This window comes from Poecilia formosa, unplaced genomic scaffold, assembly GCF_000485575.1.
Source record: "Poecilia formosa unplaced genomic scaffold, Poecilia_formosa-5.1.2 Scaffold22, whole genome shotgun sequence".
Classification (NCBI taxonomy): Eukaryota; Metazoa; Chordata; class Actinopteri; order Cyprinodontiformes; family Poeciliidae; genus Poecilia; species Poecilia formosa.
Genome location: NW_006799961.1, coordinates 289,207 through 316,877, shown reverse-complemented (window position 1 = coordinate 316,877; position 27,671 = coordinate 289,207). Strand labels below are relative to the sequence as shown.

At 38.7% G+C, this 27,671-nt stretch overlaps 1 protein-coding gene across 3 annotated transcripts in view; it reads right to left on the bottom strand.

Annotated features, from left to right (window-relative positions):
- Positions 1-247: 247 nt before the first annotated feature.
- Positions 248-27,671, bottom strand: part of LOC103135213 (semaphorin-5A) — a 119,375-nt gene continuing 91,951 nt past the window's right edge. For all 3 annotated transcript variants that reach the window (XM_016669342.1, XM_016669341.1, XM_016669344.1), the window contains exons 9-15: positions 25,432-25,567; positions 20,047-20,251; positions 16,439-16,646; positions 14,417-14,534; positions 10,202-10,383; positions 8,221-8,364; positions 248-449 (exon numbers count right to left, since the gene is read on the bottom strand). In XM_016669342.1, coding sequence (XP_016524828.1) covers positions 284-449; positions 8,221-8,364; positions 10,202-10,383; positions 14,417-14,534; positions 16,439-16,646; positions 20,047-20,251; positions 25,432-25,567 — 1,159 coding nt within the window. In that variant the 3' untranslated portion in view covers positions 248-283. The remainder of the gene's footprint in view (positions 450-8,220; positions 8,365-10,201; positions 10,384-14,416; positions 14,535-16,438; positions 16,647-20,046; positions 20,252-25,431; positions 25,568-27,671) is intronic.

Below are 27,671 nucleotides of genomic sequence, written 5' to 3'. Positions count from 1 at the left end.
CTTTGGAGGAAGCTTTGTGACAGAAAATAAGCCTATTCATATGCATAGTGATTACTGTGTGTGCGTGCGTGTTTGTGTGTGTGTGTGAAACATTAAATAGGTCTGGGTAATAAAGCTGATGGCTTGCCACCACTGTATAAATAGAGCCGGGGGATTTGGTCATGTTCAATGTTCCAGTTTCATTACTTCTGGGTGTTCGTCGGATCAAATGGGTTAGAACCAAGTTTCTTAACAGTGAGTAGCCAGAGATGAAAGCAAATAGCAGAGCACTGCATGGGTGATATTATTTTGCGCGACATACCTGACCACACCCTGGACAGTCGTTGCCATTCTCACAGGTTCTGCGTCGGGATTGGATGCCTCCGCCACAGGGCACGTTGCAACGTTCCCAAGCCGACCAGGCCGACCAGTAGACATGGGGAGGGCAGGGCAGGTGTTCGTTACAGTACCTTGAGGGGAAGACGGTAAATAACACAAAGGGATGACGTTAGCTCCTTCTGGCTGTCACACTGAGCACAAGATCAAGTTTTTACACGATGAAGTCAGCCATGAACCTACAGAAAAAATACAAAAAAAAAAAAGAAAAAAAGGGTATGGCCATAACTTAAATCCACAATCAACAGCCTTTGGAAGCACAAAATCAAGAGCAATCAGAAATATGAAATACAAAACCCCCACTGAAGTAGTTTGAAAAACCTGGAAATGTCTATGCCTGTTTGTAGCCTGGTGCAACAATAGATTACCTCTTTTTCTTTTTAGGTTTAAAGATTTAGATAGTGGGACATCTAGAGAAATATATTTGAGCATCAAGACTTGTGTCAATGTGTGGTTATTTGGCTCTTTGAAAAAATTAAATCATACTTTTCTTTTGTTGTTTCATTTTCTTTTGTGCACACATAAAAAAAAAACTGACTCCACTGGTAAATTTGGTCAAAAACAGCCTCTGCTTTTGATCTACTCTCAAAACAACGAGATCACAAGATGAGACGATGCACAAGAATGGGTCAACAAACACGAAAAGCAATTTTAGGAAAACTGAGAATAAAATGCTTTTGTGGATTACAAAACTGTACTTTGAGGAATCTATAGTAGCTGTGAGACAATTCAGTCCAGCTTTGACTGCTCCTTATATTTTTTTGTTGATCTCATTTCGAATGTCATGCTAATGGAAATTTAAGTGAAACGGCCATTTTGAGCTGACAGGATGGTCTGAAGCTGATGCCAAGCATGGACAATTAGCCACTTGTGACATTCTTGTAGTGTTTAGAAATTGTTCCATCTTATCTGTCACCTTGTCACTTTTATTTCCAAGTGGGTTGCCAAACGGCTTTATCAATATCTCTACAATTGACCGCATTCAGTCAGTTCAATCTGCAGTCTCTATTAGCCAAAGTCAATACAGTGCAACCAGACGACAAGTCAAACGAACTAGTTCCCGCTTTATTTCCCTCACTTTAAACATCAGTGTGATGCTTATACCTTTGTTTTAAATGCAATAACTGGAATTAAGAGATTATGCGCTAGTCTTCAATTCAAACAATAAAATGAGGGGTGGTTTTTTTGCATTCATATTTTGCTTAGAGAGAAGAAATCACAGCAGAGATGAGTAAGGAAACTTCTGCTGCATTCTTCTCTCTCAGACTACTGCACTGGTAAGTAGCAGTAAATAATGCCTTTAATAACTGTTGCGAGCCATTTGGGTCCTGTAAGCACAAATGCCTTCTGCTCCCCACTCCACATAATTCAGTATTTGTCGGTGCTTTTCTCTCGTGATGGAAAATTAAGGCTCACAAAGACAACAGATTTCAGGTGAAATAAAAAGTGAAGAAACAAATCTATGCATCTCTTAGTTAACAAGAAAATTAGCTATTAAATGGAAAGCACAGTGATATAATATCCACGTTTTTCAAATAACGTAATGAGGAATTCATCTGGTAATCATAATCCATCAGAGAGAGAATGGTTGAAGTAAACAGGTGGCCTTCAGTCTTGGTTTGAGAAGCACTTTCTGTTTCTAAAGAAGAACTCCAATCAAAGTTTCAGCTTAGGGACCAATTTTCCAACATGAGTTTTATAAGATAAATTCTCATCAGTCACAATATCTAATATCTGTACTATCTGGCAATCTCCATTTCAAGCTCTTGAACAGTTGAACAAGCTCTAGCAGGAAGAAACTTCCAGCAGGACCCATCTCAGCTTGAACGTCCATCTGACACGACCAACTGGGGGTTTTGAGAAGACGGAGAAAAATGCACAACAAAGAGAAACAGAAGCAGTGATCCAGAAACACTTTCTGTCTGGGTGATCTGACATGACACTGTTGCTGGACAGTATGCACACAATTAACAAAAATACAAAATGATGTACTTTAATAAAGAAGAAGCCAATGGACTTAGAAAAATACAAGTGTTTCCTTTGCGTGCTTTGGAAATCTACTTAAACAACATGAACAAAACTAATTAAAATGCAAATGCAAGGAACTGTATTTATCAAACTGAAAATGAATAAAATAAACTGTGGAAAATGTGTTTTTTTCTTCTTCTTGAGGGTCAGGGTTAGGACTCATTTGATGTCCTCTAATGAGTTTTATAAAAGCTTCTAATAATCTTTCGTGTTTAAAGGCGAGCACATTTGTGTGTCGTCATGAACAATGATATATCAGGGGGTTGTTGCTGAAAATTACTGCCTACTGCTTTTGGTGAAGCAAATAGCATTAAATCTTCTGTACAGTAGTTGTCAATCAGATATGTTAGTTTTAAAAAAAAAAGGTACAACGTAAAAGTACCAACAAAAGTCAAAGAATTCTGTTCCTGCTGAAAGAAAATCTAGAAGTCAAATATTTGCTAAAATGACAAACTTTCGATTAACATGCAACACAGAGAGAGTATGAATTCAAATGGCCTTTTATGCAATGTCACATGCTGTTTTTATTTTAATTATGTAAAGCACTTTGAAATGCCTTGCTACTGAAATGTGCTATACAAATAAAATTTGATTGATTGATTGATTGATTGATTGATTGATTAACTAGTCCTGTCCAGAGATGTTCAAGTCAAGTCAGGCTTGGTGAGCTAATTTGAGCAACTCAAAATTTGTTTTAAATACGTTTAAACATCAAATATGTCATTTGATGACATTAAGGAGGTCTTGGGGCACAAGTGGAGTGAACCTAAATTATCAGATATAAATGAGTTTGGGGAAGGTGAATCAGGATATGAAGGTTAATCGAACCCTTTCAACGTTCAATTATGTTTTCAAGTAGTTCAGTTGTAAGACGAAATTGGTTTTTTGTTGTTTTTTTCACCGTTGCAAGGTAATGCAGACGGCGTTTACTGTCTGCCTTACACTGGGTTGTGAACTGTTCCAGTGAAAGTTTAAAGTTATTGCTTGAAGACTGAAACAGATTTACAACATCTGCAAGGATTAGACTGTGAGATGTCCAAGTCAGAGAACCTTTTCTTTATTACAACATCTTGAGATCTGGTGCAAGAACAACAAGAGTTCAACCTGCTTCTCTTTAATGTTGACAATACAGACGCAACTCTTGCTTTTTGCTTTACAAGCATCTCCTAAACGGAGAGACATTGCTGAGGAGAGGGATGTCGGAGTGTTCTTGCTGAGCTTGCTACCTGCCCTGCCCAATATCAGATAAGATGAACAGAATGGATGAATTTTACTGCTTCTACATGGAAATGGTCTTCATTTGAAATAAACTGCTAGATTTAAAAGTGTAATACAATGAGGTTATTGCCACACTTCAATCCTTGTCAATCGAGTAGAGAAGCTAGAAAAAAAAGGACTCTAAAAATACAATCTTCAGATGAGTGAAGTTTGCATCTCTGATGTAGACTGTAGGAAACACTTCATTGTCTACGCCTGAGAGTGTGAGTGAATCAAACCACCAAGAACACGGTCTTTTGCATTCGCCTGTGACAATGTTGTCTAAGAAGTACAGCAAAGGAAAATTATATCTCAAATCTTAATGAATATTTGCATAATTCATTGACATAGGCTAATAAAAGCCCAGGAGACACATGCATCATCTCTAATTACAATGTTTTACAAGGCAGTATTACAGCAATGTCTAAAATACTTGAATTGCTTAATTCTCATTATAAATTAACTACGGAAAATTGCAAGGCTTGTTGGAACCATTTTGCAGCTTTTACATTGGCTACAAATCTGCTTTTATATATTTTTTTCCTTCATGTTTTGGCAGATGACTGCCTCTTTTTTTTTTTTTTACAAAAACAGAGCCTTCTTGTGCTAGAAACAAGCTTTAAATTCATACCATTTCCTCCTCAGACTCAATTAAGCTGTACATTTCAGCCGCAGCATTCCCAAAACGTCACCATTATTCACAGCAGCTCAAAGACCTCGTTCTTCACTCTCTGGATATAAAAAAAAATAAAAAATCCTTGCTGCTTTTCACTTTTACCAATCTTTGCTGTGCCAATGAGTCGATATGTTTGGGAGTAAGAGTGTGGCAAACTGAGGACAAGGTAATGAAAGGCTGTCCAGTATGCAGTCATATCCACGTGCATGCTGAAAGGCTTTCATGTGGACAAAATACCCCTACAGGAACGCAACACAATAATAAAATACAAAAACATCAGCAATCAATGCAGCGGAGATTATCTCAAGCTTCAAAATGATCCTCACACACTCACTAATCACACAAGTGAGTGGCTTTGCTCCATCTTGTCTTATCCGTTTTCTTCTCCTCTAAAACACACAGGGCTGATCAGAGTAAAACGAGGCTAATTACCCGGTACGGGCTGAGTAAGCAGCGTGGACGCTGTCAGTGTGCTGAGGGAAAAGCCAACAGTAGGTTCATAAACGCAGGCATTAACCATCCAGATTTAAGCCCGCAGCGCTGCCGTGTGGGCTCAGTTTCATAGCAATTGCTTTAACTTTAAAGGATTTGGCTGCTGCAAACAATCAAGACTGAACTTACTGGATGCTTGTTGGGTCAATGACAATAAAACGGAGCTGTAAAAAGGAGGTTTATTTGTCCCCCTCCGCATTTTCCTTTTGCGTTCGTCGTTTGTATATTTGTCCGTGTATGGACATATGGCATGGGCATTTATCTGAATGAGGCACTTGAGGCAACAATGTGAGAACAAAGTGCGAAGTGAGCCGTCGGATGTCTCTGATGGAAACCCGGTGCAGAAAAAGGATTTTCACAACTGTTTTTAGCGAAAAAAAATTAAAAAAAATAAAAAAAATAATAAAAAAATACCGACTCGGAACCAGTCTCTCATGGCATTCAAACCGGTGCTTTTTTAACTTCACCTATTTTATACATGGCTTACTTCAAACAACAGATAGTGATGGAAGATTTCAGACGTGGTAACAAAAGCAAAACAAATGTTTTTTTTTCCGTTTTTTCCAAGTGGATGCATAAATGTGAGCACAAGTTAATTTACATATCCCCGTGTTGCCCTTTTACACCCATATGCCTGCACCTAGTAAAGATGGATGTTGTTACTTTTAAATCACCTGAATGCTGCCTTATTCATTAAGATGTCACATCTCTGCCTGTGATAGAAGCAGAAAGAAGCAGCGGGGCTACCTTGCAGTACAATTAAAATTTTTAAAGGTCACGCTTTAAACAAAAGGTTAGGTGGATGCACTAACAAAGAAACTAATACTAATAGTTTAATAAATAAGCCAATACCAATGGCATGATATTGCATATTTGCTCTGTGTTTTATTGGCTTAGAAATACACTGGATTGGGTAAATATTGCTCCAGTGTCGCCTTCTACTATGATATTCTATCAGGGCAGGCCTGAATATCACAACTCTAAGAGGTCATATGTAGAGGAGACATGTCCCACTGCTACTGAAGCAGTGAAAGAGCAATCGTTGCATACTATGCTATGGTAGCTCTGTTTGCATTTACGAACATTCACTCACTCTGCATGCTGAACGCTCAAATCGGCTCCAACTGACAGACGCCCAAACTATTTTATAGTTAATAATACTAATTGAGCATTTCATGCTACTAATAGTGTTCAGGGAAGTGAACTTTGATGGAAACGTTAGTGCAAATGCAACGGATGGCGTCTCAACACAGTAAAACGTTGTGAATTTTCCACCTTTCATTCCAGGAAACCTGTATACAGTATACAAGAGAATGGAGGGCACACACATAGCAATAAACATAACAATAAAAATAGCTGGAATAATTTTTTTTTAAAAATTTAATTAAATTCTTTCAGCTTAGACCCGCACAAAACCAATTTTTAGACATGTCAACATACATAGCAAGACACAGTGTTAACGGGGCTTATGTTTTTACTCTTTTCTGCCATCCATTATAGTAGCTTATTTGATTTATCATGTTTGGTATCATTTATGAGCTTTCCTAACAAATCTGGAAAAAAAATATGCTCCTAATGTCTTTTGAAAGACCTGAATACCTACTGGCCTCTTTAAGGGTTGTCTGTTTTAACATAGAAATCATTTAACCACTGATTTCAATTAATTTGAGGTAAATAAATAGATTAAAAAAATATCAATAAGAGTAAGAACAGACAACAACAGCTGGTCTGTCAATTTTCAAACTGATTTAAATTTTAAAATTTAAAGAATCCTGTAAACATCCTCTTCCAGTAACTAGCGTAAAACCTCTCTGCCTTGTTTCAAATAACTGAACAGAGTGATTACTGAGCTTGAGTATTGGAGATGGCACAAACAGAATTAAAACTGAGGAAAAAAATGGGATGGTAAAATCGGCTTCTCCTCTGCGGCGGTTTTTAGAGCCAGTCAGCTGTTTTTCTTTTTTCCTGTTGTATTTTTTTCAGTAACTGGGCCGAGGCGGTCACTCTGTGTAATATTTTTTTTCACGGCTCCAGAAGGCGAAGTGTATTACTCAAAGACTGCTCCTTCTGGAGTTGCAGTTGGCCAGAAAAAGAAGGTGTGAGGTTGCACAAGAAAGAAGAGGAAAAGAAAGTAAAAAAAAAAAAAAAAAGGTAATCAAAAGATCTTAAAGTCCATCTCTGATTACCCATCTTGAGAAATCCACTTTCTGTTACCATGGTAATGGTTTATATATATACTCTTCCTTTTCCTGTACCAGCAGATCTGTAGTTATTTGCACTTTTTCTGTCTACAGTTTTGTTTCACACCAATGTGATTAAGAAAATCCACACTGATGTTTTTGTGTAAAATCCATGAACATAAAGGAAAGCAAATATATCTATTTTAAGATTTATGTGAAGTATTGTGAATATTCCGTGTTCAAATACAGCAGAAACTTTCAAGGCTTTTTCTGAGTTCTTTCTCAAGTTTAGCCAACTGATGAAAACTTCTTGACAGCCAGAACAACCAGACGTAAAAAAAAAAAAAAAGGGCATTGACCTTTTCTAGCCGTGTTGCTTTGTGTGCGTCTCCTCGTGCTTCTTCACCTGCTTTCAGCTTCATTTTTTTTGTAACTTGAAAAGGTGCTTGGAAACCATGCAAGCATCTTTTAAGAAAAGGGTGACTATTTTCCACCAAAACTTTAAGATATGGAATGGTTTGTGTCTGAAAACCAGATAATTACCCAAGCAAAGTCCTACCCTGCACCTTCTCTAATTGGCTGTCAAAGAGTTGAACAAAAGAAAGGGCACAAAGGACGAAGAAAAGGGAAAAGTTGCAACCGAATACAGGCTCCCTTACTACTGGTTACAGAGTTGGGGACTGCTGCTGTTTGTTCGATCTTTTTCCACAAACCTCACCTTTGTTCAACACGTATGCACTTTAATCAGTACACAATGATGAAAATACAATGCTGTGCATGAGTCTACAATCTTATAATCTCACTCTGTTTTGCTTCCATGACGCCAGACCTTGTGTAGTGGTCAGTTTCATGCGGTTTGGATGGAATAGTTATGATACAATTTATTTGGCTTACTTATGTGGGAATGAGCAAAAAAAAAAAAAAAAAAGTTTTTTTTTTATATCAAGATTTCAATGTTAACCCCTTAGCTGTCATGATCATGACACAGGCGTGCTGATGGATCGACCCACTGACTTATGAAAGGATTTTGAGGGTGACAGATAAAAGGGTTAATACCTTACATTAAATCCTTGCAACATATGATGTCTCGTTCTAGACAGAAAATGAAGAAACTAAAGTCTGGAGACCGCAAGCCTCATTGAGGCAAACTGTATCTGCAGTTGTTTAAAACTTTTGCGTGTTACTGTAGGAGAGGAGGATTCCGCTCCTTACCTTTCCTCACGATTCTGGCCAACACACACTCTCCCACCGTGGCGAGGCGTTGGGTTGCTGCAGGAGCGTTGACGCACCTGGAAGCCGATGCCACAACTGGTGCTGCAAGGGGACCAGGAAGTCCAGGGAGTCCAAGCTCCATTTCTGTGACGATACGAAAAGTAACATCAGACTCGGACATTCGCGAGAGAGACGAATCAAATATCAGTTTCTTACGTTTATTTGGCCTTGGTACAGTATTACTAACTTGAGGAATAATGAACATGACTTAAACTTTCTGACTCAAATACAGTAGTGAGTAAAACTATAGCTATACAACCACTCTCACATACAAATGTCAATGTCTTACAGAAGAAAAGATAAAATACACAATGATGTTTCATACATAAAACAGAAACACAAAACTCAAAGCAGTAATGAAGGTCCTTGGGGGGGAAAAAAATGTCTTCAGTTCTTTTCTAGAAATATCGCCCTATATGTGTAATCGAGGTGCCAGCAATTAGATAATTCAGTCCTCTTGAGTGCTAAAGATGGTGTGATGGGCTGTAAAAGATTCTGATTAGATGACCTCAGGTCAGTCAAGCAAGCTTCCATCTAAAGCTCTAAAGCAGTGGTCCCCAAACTTTTTCCTGTGAGGGCCACTTAACTTTTCCCTTCTCTGGTGGGGGGCCGGAAATTGTTGAGGGGGACTGGGGGGTGCGTTTCTCGATTGATTTTTACCCAGAAAGCATATGGGCAAAAACCATGAGTGAAACGGTCACTGGGACTGTCTAGTATATATTCCATTGAGGGAAAGTAACTATAACATATTAATTTCTCATATGTTAACATAAAGGCTCGTTTTGATGAAGTATAAGCTGCTACTTACAGGCATCGCTTCGAAGAATTCAACCTGGAATGCGGCGTTCATAACAGACACGTGTGTTCATCTGCTCTACCGCTAGCAAACAACCGTACTGATTAAATAACATAAAAGTCAAGCAGTTCCCATGCATGCATGGCAGCAATGCGCCATGCAAAACAAAACACCCACAGTTTACAGGACACACTTCCTGCTAAAGAGCCCCCTGGTGGTTGAAGAAAAATCCACATATAAATCGGAAAATACAATAAATGAAAAAAAAAATCTGAATGCTCTCTGGTATTGTTCAGGGGGCCGGACCAAATGTGGAGGCGGGCCGGATCCGGCCCACGGGCCGTAGTTTGGGGACCCCTGCTCTAAAGGTAAGATCAAGTTTTTTTTTGTTTTTTTTTATATGGATTCTAAAACTGCCTGGTAGCCACTGAAATCAAAAGTTACAAATTCTTTTGTTCTTTTATTTAAGAGAACTCTAATAGTCCCAGCAGAGTTTCAAAGATGCCCTTTCTCATTTAAAACAAACATTCCTTAAAAGAATAAAAAAACCCTCTCTAATTATGTTTGAGGTACAAGTTTCAGGTACAAAGCTCCTTTAGATATGACAGAAAAAGAGACTATTTCTATGATAATCTTAAAGAACCGAGTGGTTGCTTTTAGGCCACCGTCTGGTGCAACACCTGAAATTTCGGCTTTATAATGTAGGTAAAGAAGTTCATTAGAGAGGTTCAAATGAGTATTAATTCTTCAGAAGCAGGTGAAATTATCACGTGACTGGAAATGTGGAGCCGTTTCACTGGAAGCAGTTGCAAATGTTATTTTTCTCCGTGCACGAGACAAGTTGGTAAAGCATGAGTTTCTCTAAACTCAGTATTTAACTTGAGAGTGTTAAACCTTTAATGAGGAAGTGTGAAAAAGCTCCAATGTTCAATCAACACTTGTAAGCTCAAAGTAACAGAATGAAAACGTCACAAAAAAAAAAAAAAAAGAAAAATCATTTGCAGGGTGTTGATCTCTAATGGCTGGGTGTGAGGATGCAGGGAATATATCTGTTAATTTTATTTTTTATTTTTTACTTTATAATATTCAAAAATGATAAAGAAGAACAGCATCAGAATAATATACCGGGAACAGTTGGCGACTTCAACGCTGATCCCATAGCACTTCTGGCCGCCACACTGAGGGGCGGGATTATCGCAGGCTCTCGTCCAACACAGACAAGCCCCTGAGCTGCCTCCGTCATTGTGGGTGCAGGTGGACCAGCCAGACCAGGCCCCAAAGCCCCCATCGACTGTAACGTTACGGACCTGTTGGTGACAAACAGGACCAAAAATAAAACACGTTGAATGTCATGTTTTTGTTTTTTTTTTTCTCAGAAATGGGTCATTGCATCAGTGTGGCTTTCAGGAATATGCTGCTCTGGGAGATCATCGGTACAAAATCAATTTTCCTCAAATAGATGCAAAAAAAAAAAGAAAAAAAAAATCCATTACATCGTCTGCTGCATGTCAAAAAAATTGAGCAGTTGTCTGCTATAACCATGAGGTAAGACAGAATCTGCTGCATGGTATAATGGAATTCCAAAACAGAAAGAGAGAAACTCGGAATATGCACATTCATGAAACACCAATACATGGAAACAAAATGGGGCCTCGTCATCAAATACATGAAGCAAAAACAGAATCAAACTGGAAAGATCAGATATTAGAAGAGCAAAAATTACAAGTGTGATGGCCTGGTTGTAAGGGCCAATCGACAGATTCAGCACTGAGGATGCTATGAGCCCAGGGTTGGTGCAACATTTTGGGATAATTTCAAAATGCAAAAAGCATCATCACACCAGCGGAAGAGAGCGCGATCATCATCTGTTTGGCAGAAGCAAAACAACGACTGGCCTCTGCTCTTATTGGTAATTGAATTTTGCCGTGTGCCTAAATGAGAAACGCTTGGACCGGGCACACAACATCTGCAACAATGGGCAGCCAAGGAAGCAAACGGCTACACAGATGCAGCCAATAAAGCCAATATTGTAGCATTATTCAGGCTGAGAGTGCGAGTGATTTGGTAGCTGTGTAATGTCTACTGAATTATTTACTTAAGGTTGTACAAGATGCAATATTCAATAACCGATCCAACACTGTGTGGCTTTTATAAGGAAAGTAATCATAATTTGCTTTAATGCTTATACGTCAGAAGAGAAATAACAGAGTCTAGATATTATCTCAAATGTAAATCCATAGCAGATTCCAGTGGCAAAAGAGAGGCCTATTTTATTTTTTTTACAAAGTTTAACATCACACATGCAGAATAGGAGATATGGCAAGAGTTCAAAAAGCTGTGAGGGATGTCCATTTTACTTGAATCGAAATATTAATCTGGGACTAAAACCTCCTCGACAGGCCAACAGCAAAACTGCCTTCTTTTAAAAGTAAAACATCTTTCACCACAGATATAAGACTGCAATGCCAGATGGCGCTTGTGAATTCGTTGGTGAAGCACATCTCCTATCTCTGCCTACACAACACTTCTCAGTATGCAAAACCTTGGCTGGCTTTTAACTTTAGACCACCACTTTGCAGAAGTGTGCAGCCGAATAGACACCAAGCCAGTTATATAAACCTTTGCACACCGTTAATGGACTCATAGGGCGTGCAAGTGCAATGGTGATTAAAGAAATGGTCTATTTTAGTTTTTTTTTTTCCCTTTCACATCTTGTTGAGTTATTTTAAACAGCTATATTTCTTTTTCTTGTCTGGACTTCAGTCTCTGCATAATACGTCTATTTCTTGTTCTCGGTGTCACATTTTAGAAATAATAGAGCAATACTGTATTCATCTGTTAGTGTTAAAGTGTCAACTCAGATGATTGACATTTACAGGCAGTTTTTTTCCTCCCGAGAATGCACTAAAGGGACTTTTTATCCCTCCTGCTTAGGGATTCTTTTGGCTTACCAGAATTACGTAGCTGATGAGAGAGAGGTGCAAATTTTAGTCCTGGACCTAAAAGCTCTTAGCCTGGTAAAAAAAAAAAAAAAAAACAGCCGCTGGTTCTGCAATTAGATTTAAACACAGTGTCTGAGGAGGTGTGTGAAGTCTGGGTTGTAGTTCTTTTTTTTTGCCATCTCATTGCAGCTCAGCATGACCTCGGATGAACTGACTAAGACATCAATTTCTGGGAAGACTGGTAACTGTATCACATGTTTTCCACTTGAGAATAATCTTTCTCTCTGGTGAGTGACAGACTTCAAGTAGTGCTTTTAAATCTTCCCAGATTGACAAGCAGTGAAAATTACTTTCCTTGGGTCTGTTGATGGCTTTGGTGGGATGCTAACAATCATGTGTGCTCCATCCCGGCAAAGTGTAAAACGTCTTGTTTTGGACATGTGCAAAACAGCACATTTAATTTGTTTGTTATTAGTTTTAATCGGACTCTGCGTCTTTAAAGTACAAAGTTACCACTGCTTTTTAATTTTGTGTGATCCTAATGATAGGGGGAAAAAAAAAAGTCAATACAATAATAGGATATGGTTGGCTGCATTTTGTTTGCCGACGTTGCAAGTAAAGAACAGCTTAAAAAAAGTGGGTTATGATTTTCTTTTCTGATGCTTTTCTATTGATGACTAGAATTTTATTAAGAATAATTCTTGGAGAGAGGAGACCGAGGATTGTTTGTGCTTACGATTTATGCTAAGATAAGCATATAGCGCCTAAAGTCAAGCTACATATTTAATAAGCCAACATGAGCGATATCAGTTCCCCTGTCCGTATTCCATCCAATAAATCAGAAAGATAAAGTGTTTTAAATAATGAAAAACATACAGCAGAGTTTATATTTTCTATTTTTTTTACAGCCTTTTAAACATAGTGGTTTGTGCAAAGATTATTTATCTCCAAGAATAAAGGATTTTCCCTCAGAGGCTTGAGTGTCAAATATTCATCTGGAGCTCCGATGTGCTTTGCTTGTCAATAAGGTCCACGTGAAAGATAAAGGAAGTTAATATCTCTCAAACAGAAAAAAAGTAGGATAGACTGTAATATGGCCCTAAAGGAAGAGAGTGAAATGTTGCTGCAAGCTTCTGCATAGATAATTCACTTCAACTAGAACAGAAAACAAGCCTATAATGTGTCCATCTAGTCATCCAATTTTTTTGTACCCGCTACTCTTTGCAAGGTCATGGGTGAGCTAGTTCTGCTCTCCAGTGATCGCTGGGCGTGAGACGGGGTACATTGCCAGTTTTTCACAGGTCAACATAGATGCATGCAGGACACACATTCATGTAACACACACACGCACACACACACACACACACGCACACGCACACGCCCACGCACGCACACACACACCCAGTCCCACCTGAGGTTGGCTTTGAATTGACATGCATTCATTCTTCTGGAGTGTGGGGGGGAAAACCCAGAAGACATGGAGACAACCCAAACATGGATGACAAGAAAGACCCCAGTTGGCAGGAGTGCTAACAACTGAAGCTATTGATAAAGCTATTGTTGTAATATATATATATTTTTTTCATGTGAACTACTATTTGTTCAGTGCTTTAGTGTTTACTTATTGGTCTTGTGATAATCATTATGGTCAAACACTCCAGTTTTAGTTTCACAAGATCACTGGACATAAAGGAAGGTCACTGTCCCAGTCTGATTTTTTTTTTAAGCTTTGTTTTCTCATAACGGCATCTTCATCTCGGAGTGGCCTTTCAGCCCATGACAATACTGGACTCGTTGCGGTGTGAAAAGCGATGCTCTCTTACAAGCGTTATTGGGTTGGCTCTCACGTTTTGCATGAAAACATATCCTACACAGTTTATCGTGGCATGATCTCAAGTTTTACAAACTCCCTACAGCTGCAGTAGGGAGTTGCAAGAAAACTCAGGACCTACCCATACAAGTCCCTGTCCTTGCTCTCTGCTGTGTTGCTGCTCTCAGAGTAAGATGAAAGGCTATGTGTCTTTTTAAACAGCATACGTAAATATCAAGTTTCAATTGCATGTAAATTTAAGTGCTGCAACACAATATAACCACGTAGATGCGACAGGACAAGATATCTTTGCTAAAGAATATTTAAACTAAGCATTCCACATCCCTCTGCGTGCTTCATCACCTATCACTGCGAGACACGTTTTTATTAAAGGATGAATTTGATCAGCAGATAATGGGAACTTCTAGTTATTGTACAAATGCAAAGCCAGCTTGTCTTTGCTTTGCTCTAAAGGACTAATGTGCAAATCCGTTGACATTTCAGTTAGGATTTATGCAGAAATACGGGAATTACAAAGTGCGTTATGCCGTATTATATGCAAAGATCATAGGGCAGACTCATACTCACTGGACATTTTGTGATGCTCTGCTCCCACTGGCTCATTCTGACACTTTCCTCCAGGGTGGTGCATTTTTTCAGCAACAAATCCCAGCCACAATACGGGTCCCTGGCTCCTACGCAGGCTCTAAAGGGTAGGAATACAATGGCCCTATTAGAGGGGTTTTGTGAGTCTGTTGTGTCACACAGATGCCTGTGCCTTAGAATGGCATGGATTCAGCTAGACAGAAGGAGACAATTGAGGAAGGTAATAAGTGGTGGTTTCAGTGTCTTATTAAAATATAAGAGGCAGCAGAGATTGGCTGGTAGCAGAAAGTATAATTGAATATGTCAGAGGAGAAAAAACGGACAGAAAAAAGAAAGTAACAGAACAAATGAAAGCACTACTAAAGCTAGGGAGAAAAAAAAATATGTAGAATTGCCCCGGAATGTAGAACATGATCATGCATTGGGCCCAACATCATATTCAGATCATATTCAATGTGAGGATATTGTCAGTATATGTATATATTGTGGCATATGTCTTTTTCAGAAACTGCAGCAGCACATGGTTTGTTGAGAGTAATAAAGCTACTCTTTTCATATAAAGACAAGGCCGTGGTGACAGTGCGGTGACATATCTTTCGGCCGCAGGCGTCAACGTTGCATGACATGCCCCGGTGGAAACAGTGATTTTTTTTATTTTTTTTTCCCTGAGAGGTTTCATAACAAAGAGACAGAATATAGTCACAATCTAGAATGAATGAGTAAGAAACAAGTGATTCACATGCTTTAGTATCCATCCCAGTGACAGCTGTAAAAAGGAGAAAGGGCTGGTGCTTCTGTGTAAAAATGATGGTGCTGTATTACCACGGGGCTGGGGAAGTGCTTGGGCCAATATGAGAGATGACAGACACAATTCTGCTTCTCGGAAAATCAAACTCATACACAGTATAAGTAAAAAAGGTGTAAAGTGTATACTGCACAGTGCAAGGACAGTACAAGGACATACTTTTCAGGTGATTGGCATTTCTCAAAGTCATTTTTCACAGGTAATCTTTAAATTATCTGAGCAACAACTTGGGTATTTTTTAGCTGCGGGCCATGACTGTCGATATGATCTGAAATAGATGCCTAAATTATATATAATTTGCGTCTAGTTGCGTCTGTAAATAAGGAACATGAGGTTCACATTGTGTGGTATTGCTCCACAAGAAATAAAAAAAGACACAAGATGTGCCACTCTATAAATACAAGGTGATGGTATTACCGAATGACGCCAGATGAAAGATCTAAAAGAAAAAATAAACACATCAGGGCCTATCTTCCGGAGGGGATTGAGGTCTTCCAAATTATGTATCCACACAACAAAAGCACAAAAAAGGCATCATTCCAACATTTCAAGCCTGTCTCTAAAAGTATTGTCAAAGACAAAACGTAGCTATTAGCAACTGACGTGTGTCCTTGGTGAAGTTTCTTTCATCCGTTTTGTCTGTTCTAACTTTTTCAGCCTTCGTATAAAAAGAGAAACAGTGAATGCGATGAAGTGACTGCATTATGTACTGCAGAGCAACGGCTGTAATATGACACATTAAGGCGGCGGTGTGCAACAGCAATGGTGCAACGGAATAATAAAGGTGCAATTTGTCAGCGCGACGGCAGACAGGATTCAAATCTTGATGTGAATCCTATGATTAGCTTTTACACCCGAGTTTGGCTGTATTTATTCAGAGACGTGGCAGCCTACAACACAGACAGAAACCGAAAATATCTGATTAAACTTCAGAACGCTGCACGAGGCAGAGAGCACATGGTTTTTTGCGCAATGGGTCAATCAGCTGGGGAGGCAGTCAGAGGACAGCCACGAGCACCTCCAGTGGATCAGACAAAGCTGATTTGCAGGATTTAAAGTTTTAGCTCAGGCCTGGTGCTCTCAGATAAAAACCATCTTATGAAAAAGAAAACAAAATACGGCTCGGAAACTTTGTTTGCACATTTGCCTTTGACAGCTCCCACTGAGATTAATAGTGTTTTCTTTGTTCACGGACTCACTCTCTGCTCTTGTGGTAGCTGCATCTCTTGAGCGGTATCTTGATGACCTGGTCCCTGAAGCCCACGTAAAGCTCGCTGCGGCTGTGCAGGATCAGCAGGCTCCGTATCGGCTGCCTCTTCCTGGGCGGGAACAACTCAATCTCCTCCAATAGGCAGCTCCCCGTGGACTGGTTGAGAGGAGACAGCACTTTTCTGATAGTGCCATAATCTGGACGAGAAAGTGGGGAGAAGAGAGGATTATGTCACAAAGAGGAAAGAGGGGCCGATAATCCACAAGAGAAAAGGTAAAGTAATGGGGGAAAGAGCAGGATAAGAATAACAGAGGGTTTTGAAGAGGAAAACCAACAAATAATCTATGCTGAATGGGGAGAACTACACTCAGCACTGTGAACTACTGAACAATTGCTTCCTGAAGGAGGCTGTGGAGAGAGGAATAAAAGAGAAATGGGGTTGGATGTACAAAGCCTGGTTAAAGCATCAATATGCAGCACTGCAGACATAACGGAAGAGTTGATGAGGCACCTGAATGCATGATTTCTGGCCTACTTTTTCTTAAGGGAATATTCTAAGGGATGAAGCTGCTTTGTAGCTATAAAAGAGAGCGAAACGTGTAGAAATCTGTGTCATCGTGAGTGTATTCTGACCTTTAATTTTGTAAGGTAGGCCCAGTGAGACACACTTTGAGGCAAATTTTCTTTTGGGAGAGCAAAAACAAACATAATCCATTATACTTGCAGTCCCCTGGGCGAGCCAAAGGTAATTAGGTGTACAGTGGAGGCATAGGGAGAAGGGCAAAATGCTAATAGGTAACTTAAAGGCATGAAATGTAGAAGTTAAGTTTTGCCCCAGGCAGTGTGGTCAGTAATGCTGCAGCAACTTGAGGTGATACGTACAATAAGAGACTTGAACCTTTCAGAATAAAAACCAGATTTACTGTTTTTTGTTGTTGTTGTTAAACTTCTATGCATTCCAATGGGATTTTATGTGATAGAACAACACAAAGCAGTGGCAGTTCTGGCCTTCATAGAGTAACAAAAAGAAAACCAGTGTTGAAAAGATGACATGCAACCAGAGCTACACTTAAAAAAAGATTAGATCGCAGCATATCGACGTGCTGTGCATGAATGAGCCTCAGTCCAGACAAATCCGTAAACATGTCATCCAGTTTCAATATTTTGCAAAGAAAAACCAATATAAATTTGATTCTCACAGCTGATATGCCAAAAAACTTGCAACTGCAATTGCAGCATGAAGGGATTTTGCAAAGTGTTGATCCAGAAGGCTCAACACAAAGGCATTCACTATTTACACATTTAGTTGTGCAAAAATCTTTCTTCTGCTTCACAGTGATTTATTTGCTTTTATTTTGTTCAACCACCTTAAATTCCCAATGAGACATGTTGAAGTTTGTGATTGGATTATGAAAAAAAATTGTTAAACGAGCATAAATATTTTTACAAGACAATGTAAGTGAAATTCAACTTTAACTGTTAGAACTTGATTTGTAAAAGTACATTTGCTAAGTTGTATTATTTTTTTAACTTTAGCAGCTTGTAACTATGATTACAAGGTTGTGTGCAGAACTTTATTTATGACCCTTCTATTAAACTGATTTAATTTAATTTTGTTTCTAAATTAATTACTACACTATCCTGGTTCTTATTTTCTTTTTTTTAATAACTTTTCTTTGCAAGGCAGAATAAAACGGCCCTTTGTGAAGCCTAAAATATCTCATAATGTCCTGTTATCTAATTTGGCATGTATTAAAGTGCTGCTGTGTGCGTTTGGAGGCGTGCACGTCAATGTTTCAGATTCTTTATTCCATCAAATCTACCACTGAGAAAGAAAAATGACCAGCAGGAAACACTAAGGAGGCTGAATAACAGCTTCACTTCTGCTCAGCTCAGCAAGCTGCACGGTTGTTTGAAAGAGCCTCACACTTCGACATCTTTGAACTCCCGGCTGGAGCTATTAGATTTCCCCACAATGGCCCCAATCAGTGGGGTGCGTTTAGGCGTTAATAACAGCGTGTGATTAGGTACAGTATGAGTGCAAGCCAATGGCCCTGGCAGTGGTTCAGATGTTTTCATTAGTGTCTGGTTAGTGTCTGGGGAACTTGCAGTGTGGGCAGCTCTGGTTCAGTGCTGCATTGATCACAGCAGCATGCAAACAATGAGAGGGGAGTTTTTGAGGGAGATGCCAAGCAAGGAGGAAGTGAACTGGAACAGATTGCAAGAGTGTGTTTGTGTGTGTGTGTATGAGAGAGAGAGTGACTGTACATATGCGTGTATCATATACGACATGTGAAATATCTTAAAATAACACAGACTCTTTAACAGGAGGATCATGCTGCCATTTCCTAGCGGGCTTTTTTTTTTGGTACATTAGTAGAGCAAAGTGGGTCACTGCACTCAAAATTCTGTTCAGCACACCTGTTTGTCGCCCGTGCTACATTACAGCAACTCATCAAATAATAACAGGTAACTGGAGACCTTTTGTTGCCAAGTCTGACATCATCGCAGGATCACACCAGTTTGGATCAAACAATGTACTGATAAGCAGATGGTGCCAAACGTACACACTGGACAGAGTAAATGTGTAATGACCGCACATGTGTCATTTGTCTCTCTCTAGACATGACTATTGGCTGTTTTATGGTGCAATACAGAAGAGCGATTACATTTTCATGAAAAAAATGCTTCTTCTGTCATCTATATGTGTGACTGCATGAGGCTTCGTAGCATATGTGGAACATGTGTATGTAAAAGGTCATGAAGCTCATGTAAAAGCAGACTCTTTGATGATGTTGATACAGATTGACTGGCATTGTGCTGCTTCTTATGAGACACTTCTTTCATGTGCAGAGTGCATTTCAAGGCCTTCGAGCTCCTAGGCCTTTTTTTGTATTTTTATAACCATCAATATTCACAGCAATAAAAGTAAGGATGAATAAAACATTGAGGCAATGTGTGTATTAAGGTAATTTATCTGGTCTCAGTCCTGAGGACTACCACAAGTAAGTAATTATACAGTTAGAGTTTTTCCACAATTTTAGTTGCCACAAACTTGAATGTATTTCATTGTGTGCGTTTTTTTTAAATATCTCCAAATTAGTCAAGCTAGATGTGTATGAATATTAATTATGAAGTCTTGCCCCAGTTTCTTCTTTCAATCTAAAACCAATATTCATAGCTCATATTGCATGTATAGGTAGAAGTGATTACAGTCCAGTCATTTTTGCCTTTCCTTCAACTACATAAATTTGTGTAGAGCCACAAAATGTGCATTGCCCCTCAAAAAACATTTGGTTATTTCGTTTTATGAATATGTAGTGCAAAGAATTTTGCTTGCATTTCTATTTTTTGATTTAGTATGAACGTCAAACATCAACAGGAAAAAGGAGTAAGTGTTCCTATTGGATGAAACCATGAACAACAACTTGTTCCTTTATTTGAAACATTTAAAAAAAAAAAATAGTAACCTTTCAAAAACAAGGGGAAAACTGCATGAGTTTAATTCTAAACCTAAAAGAACAACTTTCTCCTGTACCGCTGACACAGCTTTTTTTATTAGAAAAACAAAAAAAGAAGTTGCTCAAGGTACTTTACCAGTGGCCAAATAAATGATGTGGAACAGCGTGTCTTTCCCTTGCACCACATCCACTGCTATATGAGTGAAGCGCACGTTGTCTTCCATGAAATAAGGAACGGGGACCACTGGCTGGACCACCTCATGCATCAGCAGAAACTTCTGTGCATCCTGCAGGTTCCTTTGAGTCAGGTTCACATAGGAGCCGGAGTTGATGGTGCCGCACTGTACAGATGGCAAAAAAGTTTGCAAGAATATGACATTAGACTTCATTACATTCATAAAGGTCTATGGTTTTAAGGATTACAGGATAATATGCTTGGGGTTTTTTTTTTCTTTTTTTTTCCAGAAATAAACCAAGAGATGGAAATTTAAGGGAAGGAGTGATTAAATGAACAAGCAGGATCATTGCCTCTTTTAGTTGGTTTTGCTATCCTCCCAACTTTCAAGGCTTTGTAGTCACAGAGTTTGATGGAAAGAGACTGAATGAGTGTTTCACTGAGTGGGTAGTTATCTCTTTTATGAGATTTCCCACTCATATGCATACATATTGCTGGTAAGCTTTATTGCTACGTGGAAAATAATATTTCCGGATTGTGTCATTCTTTCAGCTCAGAAATGATAACTTCAAAAAGTGTCTGAGACCTCCTTGTTTTCATTATTAATATTTTTAGAGAGACTTGGGGGAATCTGTGTCAGTCGAAGATGGACAAGCAATGATTTAGTGGTGAGGAAATCTGTTGTCACAAAGTGACAATAAATAAATGCATTTTTCTAGCTTTATTGTTTCATTCTGGAGACAAGTCTTGATTTCTTAAAGGTAGTAAGATTCATAGTTATAATCAAAAATGTTTAATATTTAAGACTAAGTTTATCCAAGGGTGGTAATTACAAATACACATCAACAGATTACTACTTCAAATCATGAAATACGAGAAAAAAAAAGGTTAAATTTATATCTTTGGATGTAACATGGTAAAATGTAAAAAAAAAAATTCCAAATGGGCTGTATACTTTTGGACGGCACTGTACGTAGCTAATCTTTGCCTAAGAAAAGCCATTTCCATGATATGATGAATCTGGTGTGAATTTTTTCCTCTTTGAAGTGGAGAGGACATGGTGCAGGACAAAAGCCGACATAGCAAAGGGAGAACTGGGAAACTAAAGCTAACCAAGCGTGCCCCTCGCAGTAAATGATGTCCCATGATGAGCTGGGGATTTTTGAATTGAGGCATCTTTCACAAAGAACAGGCTTCCACCAGAACACAGGGCAGAGAAAACAAAAATACGTCTTGCATGGCAATTACACCACCCAAAACAGACCGCTGCTGTTTTAATTATAGTATCGAATTGCGTTTTCTCATCTCCGGGCTAGCAGTGCACCTTTTTTACTGCTAAGCTGAGGCTGAACTCTGGCTGGCGATTTGTTCCTGGGAGACAAGCTTCAACGGCAGCATTATGGACACGTTATACAGATCAATCCTCGGCCTTTACTGGGCTGACAAGCGACAATCATGAAGGGCTTCTTGTCTGATGAACGGATCAGTGCTCCTGCAAGTTCAGAATGTGAGAAATTGCAGCCCTGAAAGACTACAAGACATCCAAAACTGTGCTTGCCAGTGTCTCAAATAATCATCCTGCCCCTGGCAAAAAAATATATATATATTGAATGTTTGCAGTGTGGATGTTCAGTAACACACGTCTAAAGTTTCCCTTTGTGGTCTGCTTTTGCACTGTGTGCAAGGATGCTGAAGCATGTGGATGACAGAATTTTACGTGTTTGTCTCTGGCCACTGAGGCTCCATTACAGCGAATGCACTGTAAAATTGATGTTATGAGCAGAGAGTCAAGGTGAGGGACACAACCATCATTTGGCTGAGGGCCCATCCAACACTCAGCTGTCTCCCCCTCTCATCATCAGGGCAAAGTGCTCTGCCAGGATGACATAAGTGGCACTCAGAACCGTGGTTGTTTTACACCATGTTTTTGCAAAATGGCAGTGTGTTTAAAATGTCTTCCTAGTATCACGGTATTTCATTTTAGACTCTGCGTTTCCTGAGTAACTAAACGTTTAGCACTTGGCAACACCTGATCCCAATCTTTGTTGGATTTGCTGAACCTTGCAAAGGACAGTGTTCACACCTCTTGACATTTTTCACATTTTGCCCTTCTTGGGCTTTTGGCTATGTTTGTTGAATTTTAACCCTTTCATGCATGAATTATGACCTTTTGAATCAGGATTATTTTCAAAAATTTTTTTTTAAATTTTCTTAAGGCATAAAAAAAGACAGGAAAAAAGTGTAAAACAATTTTTTTTAATTTTATTTTATTTTTTTAGGCGATCAATTGTAATTTTCTCCAAATACAAAGTTGTTATTTGAAAAATACACCAGTAGTATTGTTCTTTAGCGGTTATCTGATGTCACAATATTTTTTTTACCTGCCAGTGTCGTCTATAGTAGAAGGAGGGACCGGGTCGGTTGGCGTGCTTTTTTGTCTGTCGGCCATATTGGATTGAACAAAAATAATTTCTTGCATTTGCAGCTGATGGCCAGTAGGTGATGGTGTATTTTATGATGCATTAGTGTCCACTTCAGTGGTTTGTGTGCATTTATAACATAAAAATCCACAAGAAGCACAAGAAAAAGGCTTTTAGACAGCTGTCCACTGTAGTGACCACTATGCATGAGGCTTTGTGAACAAAACGTTTTGGTGAAGGTGACTTGAAAAGACTTGCATTTTTTTCTCTATTGGTTAGAGATATTTTCCTTGTCATGTTAGCCATGCATAGGGTCTATATGTTTTTAATGAAAATACTAAATATATAGTGGAAAAAATACATATATGTCAACATTAACCCTTGTGCGTGGAAGGACTGTGGCAAATAATACAAATTTTACGGGTGTGGGGTCAGTTGGACCACATTTGTAAACACAAGGGTTAATTGTTGTAAATATCTGGCTCCTTCTTCTCCATCTAGACTTATATTAGTCCTTTATTCCTTCCTTTATATCAGGCAGGGGAAGGAACTGTGGGAAATCTACTTAGGTTCTCAGAGTGAAAGGGGATAAAAACAAAGGTGTGCTAATTTTTTTTTTTTTTTTATTTGTAAAAAATGTTACAAACTATGTATCATTTTCCTTTCAGTTTCACTCCGCTTTGTGTTCTTTCACATGAAACGCCATTACAACGTGTCAAGGTTTTTCACTGTAATGTGACAAAATATGAAAAAAAAAAAAAGCGTTCTGGACACTTTTGTCAGGCACTGTATAATGTTACATCATCCCAAAAGGCTAACCAGGAACCTTTTTTCTAAAAAAATATCTAGTTTTAGTTTAATTCTAATTTATTTTCACAATTCAAATACGATAACAGAATTGTTTTCATAACTATTTACCTGAACTGGAGGCAGGCAGAATTATAAACTTATTTTTGCCTGCCATCTTTGTTGTATGTCTTACTGAAAACTAAAAGAAAAAAACATATTTGCTTTTGCCTCTTAGTCAAACTTAACAAATGCTTCTACTTTGTGGCTGAATAAAGAATGTTTTTTTTTTATAATAATAATCTATTATAAAATGACATAAACCCAACATAACACATAGGCAGTATTAGGCAGTAATGCACAATGAACATGACTCATTGCCTGAACAAACCCTGCAGGATCAATCGGTGTGCTTCAAATGAATGGAGGGATTTTCTCTGCAGACTGGGAATTAGGCTCTCAATCAATGACCAATATGCATGCATGTGTGTGTTGAGGCATCTCTTCATAATCATAATTATCCTCACCTGGCAGGTCTATTCCTTCTTTTTTCGGGCAGCGTAGCTGTACAACGAATGTATTTTATATGTGATATGCGAGGTGTGTGGTTTCTGTGGCTCCTTGATTTTACAGATGCCTGTTGGTGCCTGCGCTTCTGTGAAAGTCTGTGTGCTGGCTTGAGAAAGAGCTATAAATCTTGCGCTTGTAAATCCCAACATTGACAAATGCCTGATGAAGATGTCACTGAAACCTAGATAAAGTGAGCATTGGTCCATTGGTAAGGAGCAAACATTGTACCCAAGCTTAAGTCAGGAAGATGGTGGGGGGAAGAGAGGTGAGACGGATCCACGTTTATCCTCGAGAAGCGTAACAAAAAATATGGAGCACAGACTCCCCCGATGTGATGTTCCTATAGCACACTGAAGGGCATAAATTTGCAGTCAGCTCTGACCAGATAAGGAAAATTGATTTTCATGAAGTTTGTTTTTGCTAAACTAGCTGCTGACAAGCAAGATATGAGAATGCATGACGACAGAGAGTTACATTCCATGTCACAGATTTATTGCCGTGTGCTCACGTGTGCATGCAGCATACCATCAAAGCTTGCACCTTTTTTTTTTCCTCCCCCCTCCGAGCATTCCTTTCGCCTTTTCTGCATGAGCAACGCCATTATAGATAATGCATGTGTTAGTTCTCGATCGAGGGCTCTTGCACGTGCTGGCTCAGGCGGCGACATGATGGAGGCCGGTGATGAGAAACGTCTGAGAAAGCGAGGCAAGTGTCACCCACCAGTGGCCACACCTCATAGGGAATTCAATTCCTCACGAAAAGCCGGGTGGATTAGCTCTCTCACTATCTGCTATGGCTGCAAAAACCGAGAGCCACTTGTTCTGCAAATAACGCATTCCCTCCGCATCATCGCTGTGGAATGGTGCCTTAAATCAAAATAAGATGCTTTCCATACACCTTCAGGTTTTAGGGTAGGGCATAAACATAAAGAATTACCAGTGCAAAAATAAGTTAGGTTTATTAAGGGCGACTCCATGAGATATCTTCAAGGAATGAATGACCTATACAACAGAGTTTATAATGAGCAGCCATAATGTGCGCGATTGTGAGAGAAGACGCACTTAATAGATACTTATAAGAAATTATATAACACGTGAAGAGCTTCCTCTGAGGTGAATGGGTGAGGAACGCTTATTCTTCATTAAGTGTGCAAAAATGTCCCTCTTTTTACAGATTGGTCCTGATTTCCTAATCATATCAAAGGTGATCATTGGGTTGTCCTTTGTTTTTGGTTTAATATTCTTATCAACACTGAAACATCCCCCTAATGTGGAGTTTACACACAAACCTCAAAAGGTCTGAAATGCAGAAAGAAGCATTAACCACCTAATGTTATCATGAACCTGATTTATTGTAACATTTTTGTTTTGGATGGACTTTCTTAAGAACTTCCAAGATATCCTGCATAAACAACTACAAATGTAGAGAAAATGCTCCTGTTATTTTAATAGCATTTTGAAATCTTTTAGAAATTTGTAAATACTTTGGTATTTTTTTCCAGAGGTTGTCGCACCATTAGAATCCATCGCGACATAACATGATACCTCACGGATGAATACGCATACATTACCTGAAAGTTTGGGTTTGGGTTGGGGTAGGGCAGCCAAGCCGATCGTGAGTTTTCCTGGTACTTAAAAGGTCCATTAAAAACCTGGGATATGGCACTGAGATTGAAGGCACACACTGCAGATGCAGCAATGCTGTTTCTGATGGTTGAGAATAGAAGGGGAAAAAAAAAAAGATTAGACAGTCCCTCAAAACAGGAAGGAGAGTGGAAAGAAAACAAAAACAAAGATTAGCATTATCAAATTTACAAAAAAAATAAATAAATAACTCAGCTCAATGTGGAAGCACATCAGATTTTGTGTGCTTTTGTTAGGATTACCTCGGCATGCTGGCAACAACAATAAAAAAAAAATCAAACCCTAAAGAGACAGACACCCTCTGCGTCGCTCGTGACTGTCATTATTAGACTATAAATCCAGCAACAAGGCACAATTAAGCTGCTCGGCTTTTCTGATTAACGGTATAGATCTCTGAGCTGAAATACAGCTTTGACTTTTTAAGCTGTCAGTTTCAACAAGTACCGGTCGCCTCGCTTGGAAGAGAAAGTAAAGAATGAGAGCATTAACTCTCGACACAAACTGCAAGACTTTTGGCGATGTGAATTATAATCCAGTGCAGCTGTTCATTAAGCTCTGTGCCTGTAGGGGGAAATGTTTCCAATACCCTTCAAATGTTTTTTTTTTTTTTTTTTTTTTCCCCTCCGTTGCATGAAGGCGTTGACTGTAAAGAATTGATTACTCAGCTTTAATGATAGGGCAAGTGGCTGTACAGCAGTTTAAATAACAGGAAATAAGAAGGAAAAGAGAATAAAACAGAGGATTAAACACTTGATATGAGATTAGATTGTAAAATTGACACATCCAATCAGTAATAAGAATGTAAAAGGCCTCTCAGATAAAACATGAAATGCATTCAAACTCTTCATCAGATGCACACTGTTTCTTATCTTGCTATGCATATCATCGTATAAAAAAAAAATATGGTTCACATCTAAATGTGAATGAGAGAATGCTGCACTGCCAGGTGTGTATTAGTACGGAGCAAAATTTATAATACTCTTCTGAATCTACAGATATTTACATACAAGACTACCGTTTTTCTTCCTGACATTGAAATTTAATTTTAACCTGTACGACTTTGGTTCATTGTTCATTAATGTTGATGCTTGTTACAATCCTTAAACCACACTGTAACACATTTGGTGGTATAAAGATCCATTTGAAAGTCTATTTGTGCCGAAAACCTCAACTTCCTCCCCAATGTTCACTCTAAAGGACACATCTAACCCAGCACTTCATTCTTTTGAACTGCTGCCTTCAGGCAGACATTACCGGTCCCGAAAAGCAAGAACAAGCAGGTTGTTAAATAGTTTCTGCCCCTAAGCTATTGTCACTCGAAATGCTAACTTTAAATCCTAACCTACTGTCCGAATTAATCTGGAGCACCACACTGAGTGCAAACTGCTGCCATTTGCTTTTGTGAGTGGAGTTGCGTTTTTATTGTTATGTCTTGAGATGCTGCTTTACAAGATTTTTTTTTTTTTTTTTTTACTTGTAGTACCATCTATTTTTGTCATGAACAAAATATTAGCTGTAACCATGATGCTTTCATTTTTGCTACATCCCAGACAGGATGATATTCTAAGGCTTGCAAGCTGAAACTGTTTTCCAACCAAATGTTCTTTTTGGTCAAACACTCCAATCTGTCTTTCATCAGACGCATGACATGGCTGACATGTTTGTGCAAATTGTAATCTGGCATTTTCCTTATTAATTTTCTTTTCATTTCATGTCATTAAATGACTCATTTCAATGTGAACAACACAAAAGTGAATCAGATTTGTGGAGGTCCACAATTCATTCCCTGACCCTCGGTCTAATTTCTTTAGATTTTCCCGTTTGTTGTGTTTTGGGTGTTGCCTTACAAAAATCAACAGGCATATCTTAGAATAACTCAAGGGTTTAGATTACCCTAAAAACAAAGCTAAGAAATCCATATCCTTACCATCTGGGCCGTTTTCAATTTATTTAAAGTTGTTTATGAAAGAGGTTTTTTTTTTGTTTTTTTTTTTAGTTTAGGTTTGGATGGCTTTTGTGGTTTCATCTGAAAAAACTGAACATGAAAAGAATCAGCAACGTGCTCTGCACCACAGAAATGGTTGGTTTCTTCACAACATCGGTAGCTGCGCAGTGTGTAGTGGATTAATGGAGGATGTTTAGGTTTAGCATTAATTTGAACAACTTA